The following is a 10,593-nucleotide window of genomic DNA, read 5'->3' as shown; positions in this document are numbered from 1 at the left end:
CGCACGCCCTCTGGGAAAGGGAGTACGCTTCCTGCCCGGATCCGCGGAGGAGTTCCGGGTGATTCAGCGCCATTTGACTGAGGCTATGAGTCAGGACAAGTCTATATCCTGGTTCTGCTATAGCCCAGCCGCGGAACTGCCGACCAAGGTGGCCATTAGGGGGCTGCCACTAGATACACCCCCGGAAGAGGTGATCGCCGCCCTGCGCAGTCTAGGGTTCTCTGCACAGAGCGCGAAGGCGATCCCAGGCGGAAGAAGTCGGCATGGGTGCACATATTTTGTCCAGCTGGCGCACCTGAAAGAGCAGGAGCTTAGAAGCCTATACAATATATGGCCTATGCCTATACACTGAGCTCGAATTTATTTTCTAAAAACTTTTCGTTTTATTTTTATAAAAATAAAAAGCTTTTGGTGCTTACTAGTGCAACCCGACTGGATGCGGTAGATGGAGAACAATCATTTTGGAAGAAGGAGGTAGGAGAGGTACGACACACTTGGTGCAAACTAATTCGCAATTCGTCTTGATAAGTACCACCTACTCATCATATTCTACCGCTACTACTTGTTCTACTGATACCATGTGACCGATCTTCAATTCATGCAGAAGACGGTCACCCAAGAATGTTAGTTGGAAAACATCCCATATAACCTGACTTCGACCCCAAAATGTCGAGTGACTTTCCAATATCGTGCATAAAAAATAGTAGTTTCCCTTCCTAAAAATAAAAATATTTTATTAATTTACATGTCATACTAGCCTGTACATAACGAAGTCCTTTTTTGTTTCACGTAATCCGCGTGGGTTGTGGTTGTTAAAAGTTTGTTTCGAGGTAAATTTTTGTTACTATAACGCCCGGTTCTGATCCGCTTAAAGAAGCTCTATTTTTAATAATCGTTTATATAATAGCAACCCACTAACTTTTAAAAACTAATACTCTATCAAAAACTCGTCTTGTTCTTTCCCAAAATTGGTTTTGGTTTAAATGCCAACGACAAATCAATAGTTTTATTGATATTAAGCAAATGAAAAATAAACTTTTATTGGTGAATATTACAATAAAGTAATTATTAGTTATAATAGATATTTAATAGTATTCATTATTCGTTGTTAGATATGTAATTTGATAAATATATAGTATAAAGATAAAAAATGAAGTACGTTTAATTCTAATAATATATATATATCAATAATATTACTTTATTATGTTTCGCATCTCATGTCGTAAGTCCTTACAGAGCCATCTATTGTCTAGTAGGAAAATTACTTGGCCTTCTTAATCTTATTTTATAGTTTCATTCATTTAACTTAGTAGTTAATTATTAGTTGTTATTTTGTTTGTTTTGATTGTTGAGATTAAATACTATAATTTTTAATACATGTATTAATTATACAGCTGACCGATGAGTCACCCATTACGTCATATGTAAACTGACAATTCGTAGGGAGGGGGTAAAAAAAGTATTCTTACTGGCAACACTTTGTGCAAAAGTCTTAACTGTCACCAACTATACTATAAACTTTATTGTAACGCAAGAAGGATTATAATCCTTGAAGAATTCGTGACGGAAGTGGTATAAAAATAGGATTGCCTACAATTTGAGTGACGTCACACGATGGAGACTTCTAAAATTACATGAGAGCCGATGAAAAATATTATTTCACTTTTACGCTCCATTTTTCAACTATATTACAAACGTATGTAACTGGGACAGTTTGTGACGCGAGTGTCTTTATGTCGGAATAGTTTTAACTCGATGCAGTGAGGTGATATTATAAGTTGTTGCTTTAGTTACGAGAATCTCATATTATTTCGTGAGTATCCAGTATATTATTCGTCGCTAATGCAGTTACTGTTTATTGATTCATTTTACGTCGCAACACGTGATGTTTATGAGCAAAAGGAAATAATTAGAGTGAATCTGATCGAATTGGAGCGGGCCGTGTGTCATGCAAAATCTTATTTGGAGTCGCTATAAATATAACAAGGAATGTATTTTCAGTGTGTTTGAGTGAATTCGCGAACGGGAGCTACGGTGAGTTGTGTGAAAGTGATAAAGGCTTTTTGTCCGTGATCATACGGCTAGACCCTAGTGGCCTTGAAATTTAAAGGTGTCGGATTACATCGAACGGTTCGCGAATGTTTTGTTGTAAATTAAACTACGCACAATACCGTTGGTTCTGGATATGATTTTTACGAAACGAACACAAAAGGTCCGGATCAATGACAGGCACGCGACCTTGACACACAGCCGCTAGATTATCGCCATAGTAAACATTACCTTATAGCTTACATTCCGAAAATTCAATTTTTTATCCATATGACATTTCATAATTTAAGCAGTGTCAATTAAAAAAAAAAGAAAAAAAAAAAGCTAGAGCAAAACACTACATTGCCAAAATAATATTGCAGTTGTTCTTGTTATAAAAAAAATAAATAAGAAAGAGATGGCGAATTTGTAAGGTGCGTGAAAGAGACAGAATAATTAAAAAATTGCCCACATATGGCTGTTTAACTCTTTGTTGTATCAATTACACCAATTATAGACAATTTAAAATTACCTCAATTGTTTGGGAATTGAGTAATTTATTTAAAAAAAAACTTTCAATTGTATTTGATATGATTCACTCTCAGTGGTCTCCATACTATAAATCCGCGATTATATTTAATTTATCCTGTAAAATGATGAATCAACATCCCTTATTTTGTATTAAACAATTTTAGAAATAATTATTACATTTAAAATATCAAAAATATTAAACTAACTTATTTATCTCTGTTTATATTTAAACAGAGATAAATAAGTTAGTTATTGTGGTATATTTACCAATATGTTAACAGCAATGAAAAATATTAATTACCTTCTTTGGTCATGTTGAAACTTGATTTATAAGGATTTTAAATTAATTAAAATGAAAATTATAATATAAAATACTTTATTTTGTAGGGCTTTGTGCAAGCCCGTCTGGGTAGGTATCACTCATTAGATGAAATATTTCTCACAATGCCCATTTAGGTGGCCCACTTGTCATTCTGCCTAAATAAGAATAGTAAATTAATATTGATAAAAAAAAAGTTTCATGTCAAATGTGAAAAGCAAAATTATTAAAAAAAAATGTTACTAAATTATTTTTAATCTATATCAATAATAATTAAACTTCTCGACTAAAATAAAAATCTTTTTTTTTTTTTTTAATTATAGCATTGACATAAAACATAAGCTAAAATGCTATCAAGTTAAATAAAAGTTCATAAATTCCCAGTTGGAATGTGTAAATCGTAATTGCAGGTTTAACCAAGCACCACTGAATTTTCATATGCTTAATTTGTGTTGATAATTCATCTTGTGCTTGACAATGATGGATCGTGTGGAAACCTGCATGTTTCTAATTTCATTGAAATTCTGTGGCATCTGTATCTTTCAACCCCCTTTGGTGAAATATCCTCTTAAACTCCTCAAAAAGAGAGGTCTTAGCCGAGCAGCGGGACAACACAGGTTCTTACTTCAAATAGTTCAGTTAACATAGAAAATTTATACTACCAAATGTGTATCTGATGTGATGTGAATTATAAGACATCTGATCATGAGATTTTAAATTCATATCCAGAATCAAGTAATTGTGATTATTTGTAATTCACCGCTTACATTCAACATTTGCAGTTGCAATACCTCAAATATATGTAAAGCTCGGTGGCTGAAAGAACAGATATTACACCTGTGTGTGCACTCTCCTGTGCAATGTATCCTGTCTAGCATTTGAGATTAGTCGACGTAGAAATTTGGAAAAATCATTGAATGTTATAATATATTGTTAGTGGTTGTTAGCACCGTCTGAGATTACATTACATGTTAGTATAAATTAAGTATTGGAAAACGCGCTTGCTGTAAATATTCAATGCCTTTCAGTTTCCATTCATATATGTGTTCATGGTTATGTACATAAGAAAATTAAAGAGGCATAAAATATAGTTTAATTATAAATATTTATAAAAAAAAAAACATGTAAATGTTTAGTGTACTCATAATTGGTTTCCAAATCATTACTATAATATAAATGCGAAAGTGAGTTTGTTTGTTCACGTATAACTACTGAACCGATGTTAAATTTTGCGTACTCATTGTCAGAAAAGGAGGGTATCTAAGGTAATACTGGTGGTAGGGCTTTGTGCAAGCTCGTCTGGGTAGGTACCACCCACTCATCAGCTATTCTACCGCAAAACAGCAGTACTTAGTATTGCTGTGTTCCGGTTTGAAGGGTGAGTGAGCCAGTGTAATTACAGGCACAAGGAGCATAACATTTTCGTTCTCAAGGTTGATAGCACATTGGCGATGTAAGCAATGGTTAATATTTCTTACATCGCCAATGTCTATGGAAGGTGGTGACCACTTAACCTAAGATGGTCCATTTGCCCGTCCGCCTACCTATAACATAAAAAAAGTCCACGAGAGACATATTTAACTTTATAACGGCTTTCTTTTGTACTGTTTAATGATAGACAGATTATATTAATCAGTCATAATTACGCGGGAAAAATGCAAGAGAAATGACGTAGCCCGATCCTCACTCACCCTTCAAACTGGAACACAATATATATCGGATCATTGAATAAATAATTCGACATATATTATTGAATTTTTACGGCCTTACTTCTAACCTTGTTTAACGGGTCAATAGTTACACAATGTCTACGTCCTCTTCCTTCGAATGTCAAATCAATAATGAAAGAAAGAGCGTCTCCGTTGACTGCCTCGTTGGTCTAGTGGCTTGATGTAAGGCCGCAGACCCGGAGACCCTGGGTTCAATTCCCAGGTCGGGCCAATAAAAAGTTACTGGGTTTTTCTGTCAGAAAATTGGAAGTGTGTTCACTCCCGTGCCTCGGAAAGCACGTAAAGCTGTTGGTCCTGCGCCTGAACTCTTTCCGATTGTGTCGGATTGCCGTCTCATCGGATTATGAGAGTGAGGGAAGAGAGAGTGCACCTGTGCTTGCGCACACACTTGTGCACTGTAATATCTCCTGCGCAGTTGGCAAAATCGAAATCGGTCTGGAGGACATTAATCTGTGCTTAACTAAAATAAAGTAAACAAAGTTTGTAAGTAAGGTAATATTTGAAAAAAATAATGGCGAAAAAAATTATTTTTTATAATGCAATTTTAGATATTATAATATTTGATTGCGATGTGTTTAATACAATTAAAAATCAATGGAAACGTTATTTTTTTTTTTGAAGTAAAACATTTTTCTTAATTACATAAAATAAATAGACACAATTTTAAAATATATTATTTCTTAAATAAAACAAATATAAATATTATGATTTTTTAATTTGGTACAGCTAAGATATTATGAATAGGTATGAATATTAAGTTTTTAATTTATGTTTTACTGTGTACTAGCTTTCATCCGCGCTCATGTGTGAAGGGAGGGGGGTTTCCTATGTGCTAAATCAGGGTATAAGTTATATCTATTCCAAATTTCATTAGAATATGTTCAGTATTTTCTGCGTGAAAGAGTAGCAAAGATCCATCCATCTTCATAAACTTTGGCGTTTATATTATGATTTTTAATCTGTACCATGTATTACAGTTTTAATAAATATCTACAAGGCAATTATTGAAAATCATATTTTATTATGCCATTATCCAGGCTGCTATTCACGTACGCGGAGTATGTTCAATTATATTTATTACAAGCAAACCATCCCGGCTTCGCACGGTTAGAATAAGGGTCTAATAAACCGGGAGAGGCCGCGGATGCGTTATATCAACACGATCCCGCAGGCTCTCCGATCCGTGCTTAGGACGGCCATCGCAGTGGTTTTAGTGGGTAAGAATCCCAGATAACCCGGTTCCACCCCCATGGGACCCGGGTACCTTTCAGAAGGTTTCCACTGCGAGAAAAAAAGGGTCTAATATATAATATAATACGTTTACATAGTAATATTACATATAACTAAACTATTGGTTTACTTGGTTGGTGGTTATTGGTTATCATCAACAATCATTATTTCAGCCAGTTTACACAAAACCTTAATGAATTATACACCAAAACCTGCCTCAGGAATCAATCCGTCCATTGGTGAAAACCATATGAAAATCCATTCGGTAGTTTTTGAGTTTATCGCGGACAAAAAAGAAATTACCCTACTGGAATATATCTATATACATATTATTTAATGATTATTATTATTACAACTGTGCCTGCTGTACAAAACACAGGTACGGTCTTGCGTGGAATATTGCTCGCACCTTTGGGATGGCTCCGCTAAGTACCTACTTGAGGCCTTGGACCGGTTGCAGCGACGTGCCGTACGCATTATTGGCGACGTAAAGGTCACAAACACCCTTGAACCTTTACAATTGCGTCGTGAGATAGCAGCACTGAGCGCTTTCTATCGACTGTATCACGGCGAGTGCTCTGAGGAATTATTCTCTCTAATTCCTGCTTCCCCCTTCCTTCTTAAGTCCACGCGAGCTGGTTCTCGATGTCACCGCCTAACTGTGACATCAATTCCATCGCGAACAAAGAAATTTGGCAACTCCTTTCTTTGTCGCACTTCCAAAAAATGGAATTCCTTACCAGCTCACGTATTCCCCTCCTCTTACAACCCGGGTTCCTTCAAACGAGGCGTGAAGAGGCATCTTGCGGGCCGGCAAGGCGAAGGCGGCTAGTGCAGAACGTTTTTCCCGTCTGTACTGGCCGTCGTCGCGTTTGGACTCTACTACCACTTACCATCAGGTGGAGTAGAGTCATTTGCCCTCCCGGCGATATAAAAAAAAAAAATGTAACCAACACCTTAACTTCGCATTTATAATTTGTATTAAAAAGTTTATAAAAATTTACAACTCTGTCATATGATAAGGATATATTTGGACACATTAAAATTAGTGTTGCCATTTTAAATAATAATAATATATATATATTACGTAATGATTAAATTTCATTGCGATATAATTATTATGGAATCAAATATAGATTCGAGAATACACAAAATGAGAGAGAATTTGGTATGAGATCGGTATAGTTGCGAGGTTTTGGTCGAAACCGGTAAAAGCATTAGTTGAAACAAATATCTAAAGTGACGATTGAAGAGCTCGTGAGAATGAAATGAGGGAATGACATCAATACAAATATATATGTGTATTACTATATTTAAATAATGTTTGTTTTGTTATAGGTAATAATAAAAATGCAAAGAAGGCGCCCAGCCAGACTGAAATCGAACTAAGATAATCAGAACAATGCCTGTAGTTTCACCATCCAGATACACGCCCACCACCTCCACCCTGACTGGCTCCTACCGCTCGACCTTGACGTCGTCATCGAGCATTGACAAGCCCTACTACAGAAGCAGTAGCGGTACATACGTCACGTCAACATTGAGAAGTAGTTATGGAGACAGAACGACTGAATACAGATCGAGATTCAGTGACGTTGATGGGAAAAGGGAAAGAAAAACTTCACTCGTCGAATATTCTCGAAGCTCTAGAGCACCGAGTGTAACAGATTCGGATAGCGGCATTTCTAGTCGATACAGGTCTGAACGTAGCGAGTCCAGATCGAGAGATGTGTCGACGACGAGGAGCGAAAGCTCTCGAACATCAGACCTTAATCGGGGCAAGAGGAATATCATTAGTACGGCCGCGTTGGCTATGTCAACTGCGGAATTGTACAACAAATATTCGCCAGCGAACTATGTGCCCTTAACTCAGAGAATACAACAACAAAGTCAGAATAATTATGGTGAAATATCGAGATCTAAGTCTATATCGAATGACATCGGCAGGCCACCAGCATCGGATTGCAGATCTAGGAAGCCCAGGAACTCGGCGGCGACTATTTCAGAGGTAATTCAGTCTTTTATTGGAAATGTATTAGTAACGCCATCTGTTGGTAAAATTTAATAGTTTGAATTCGAATTACGATCTTCGTAACGGTATTTCAAGATGGTGTTGCTATTGCATTTTAAAATTCACAAAAACATGTCAATATTGGCTTGTTTATCTGTGGGATTATTTCAATTATATGTTTCGATATTTTTATAATTTTATGAAATAATAATATATAATTTAGCTCAAGTTATTGTATTGTAATATGTATACTCGTATCTGTGTTATTGATTATAATTGATTTCATGTCGGGTTTCTAATTGCTCTTAAATATATTAGCATTTGTAAAATGTAATAAATATATAGTAAATATTTTCCGCCCGCGGCGCATATGTGAGGGCTGGGGTAGGGTGTTACGTAGCCTAAATCTTGAATCAAGGTATAAGCTATCTCAATTCCAAATTTCAGCCAAATCTATTCAATAGACTTTGTGTGAAAGAGTAAACAAGATCCATCCACCCTCACAATCTTTCGTGTTTATTATATTAGTAGGAATCATGTTTTGTCATTTTCTTCGACTATTCCAATATATTTTAACTTAGAATTTTATATTATATAATACACAATACAGACATAATGATCCATTGTCTATATACATTTATATATATAAAGCATTCTTAGCATAAATTATACGTCCGATGTCATAAATTACCTCGATTCCTTAGAATCATTCCTTAGCCGAATTATCAAAATTTTTCCAAAAATTTTAATAAGTGTACATAGAAAAGAGAATCCCGCAGGTAAACAACGCCGTGTGCGCGTGTGTTGTGTGTTCATGTTCTTAACCATCGCACTAAACGAGTCATCAGATACAGCTTTAAATAGAATCACGCGCCGTTCGAAAGTCGTTATGTAGATTTCGAAATTTAATTGTCGAATTGCAAAGTTTTTGCACAATTTTAAAAGTCAGTTCCAACTTTAAAATAAACTACCCGCATAAGTTAATCATTAAATCGCAAAGTTGTGGCTCACTTTCTAATATAAGTTCTGAGTTTCGTAGAAATCTTTATAAGTAATAGCGCCTTTCGCTCGGCCCCTTTTAATAGCATCGTAGCAGCGATCCGAAACGACCAAGGCATGTGCGGATTTGTTAGAACTAACACACAATCACATTGCGCTATATCCATGACTCTTTTTTTTTCATTTACGCTAAGTATAAATTTTCAACACAACCAGAAACCGGAAAGCAGAAGATATAAGGATAGCTCGCCAACAACTAGCTACAGCAAAAGGAACTCTATGACGAATGGTGTTAAAGACAGTAATGGCAATGAGGTGTCTTCCGTATCTGAAATACGGAAAAGGTTCGACCCTAAAATGACTGTTACAAAACTGCCCGCTAATGATGCAAGATATTCTTCCAAAACTATGGAACATTATCTAAATCAGCTCAAAGAGTGTGAAAACGGATCGACTGGTTACACGAAAATTAATCCAAAAGATGATCAACCTGTGCCCGTTCATTTGCCATACACTGAGAAGAACGGAGTTACCAGCAGGTGGGATGTAGGTTCTCCAAAATCTAGGTCTAGTTCTAATTCAGATCTAACTCTTAGTAAGACAATATCCGAACCGGTTTCCTTGGCTAAGCCATCGGTAGATAAGAGTGTCAATATGTCAACGTCGCTGACATCTAAAGTTACAGCTAACATCAAAAGTCAGCTGGACCCAAACAATCCAATAGGCAAGATTCTAGAAAAGTCGACGGTCATCCAAGTTGAAAACGGCGATTTAGATCACGCCGAACGTAGAAGAATAAGCAAAAGTCCAGAGATTAAGATAAAAGATATAAAAAGTGATATAGAAAAGCAAACGAAAACACCTAAACACACTACAAATTTCGCGTCATATATCCAAATTTCTCAACCAGTAGCGTCAGGAGCGACGCCTAAAACAAAGCACGTTGATCACATCAACGATGACAGTTTAAAAAGTAAAGAAAATAAAAAATCTATCAAATATATCGACTCGGAGGAAGATCGCTCAATTCTAGATACTGATATTGAATCACCAAGTGGAACTGGTTTCGAAAATAAGACATTCGAACACGAGAATTATCTCAAGAAGAGAACAGAGAAGAGCGAAACAGAAGAAAAAGATGATGGTATCAAGTCCATGGAGACCAGCACCGAGAGTACAATCAGCGAGTCCACAGAGGATTCTAGTCCTGAAACTCCCTCGTCCAGAAGAAGAATCCTGGATATTAAGGATTATGACTACGTGAAATCGGTAAGTGGTCATCTATATATTTTCATTTAAAATAAAGGCACACAAATTGAAATTAATGAAACACCAAGATTGCAAACTGTATTGGCAACAATATGTACGTGTCAAATTAATGCGTATTAATTTGAAAACAAGTGCAGGATTTACAACAGCTAAATTTTAGTTTATTTTAAAACTTTTTCAAGTGATTTATCATCCTCTTTAGGGTCCGAATTTGCAAATTCCAACCTTTGTTGGAATTTGTAAATTCGGCTCGTGAGTAAACATGATTAGATTAAGACTTTCTTATACCCAAAACGGTTAAGGTATGTGTTTAAAAAGTTGAGAAAAATCTCTGCGTAAATCGAAAGGGTACTGTGATTGAACATGTCTAAACCGATGATAGTGGGTTCAAACACGGGTAATCTACTGATATTCCCATCAAATATGAAAAGTATGTATCCACCAAACCGATTTAGCAGCGCGGTGGAAGAAGTTCC

At 36.0% G+C, this 10,593-nt stretch overlaps 1 protein-coding gene across 2 annotated transcripts in view; it reads left to right on the top strand.

Moving 5' to 3' along the window:
- Positions 1 to 1,537: 1,537 nt before the first annotated feature.
- LOC126778800 (uncharacterized) overlaps positions 1,538 to 10,593 on the top strand; it is a 33,965-nt gene continuing 24,909 nt past the window's right edge. Inside the window, exons 1-3 of one of the 2 annotated variants that reach the window (XR_007670234.1) lie at positions 1,538 to 1,813; positions 7,177 to 7,846; positions 9,065 to 10,117. Coding sequence is in view for 1 of the 2 variants with exons in the window: in XM_050502477.1 (XP_050358434.1) it covers positions 7,241 to 7,846; positions 9,065 to 10,117 (1,659 nt within the window). In the remaining variant the exon portion in view is untranslated. The other variant, XM_050502477.1, reaches the window with a different exon arrangement.

Source organism: Nymphalis io, chromosome 27 (assembly GCF_905147045.1).
Source record: "Nymphalis io chromosome 27, ilAglIoxx1.1, whole genome shotgun sequence".
NCBI lineage: Eukaryota > Metazoa > Arthropoda > Insecta > Lepidoptera > Nymphalidae > Nymphalis > Nymphalis io.
Note: the sequence above shows the minus strand (reverse complement) of the source record. Positions and strands in the feature narration are given on the sequence as shown.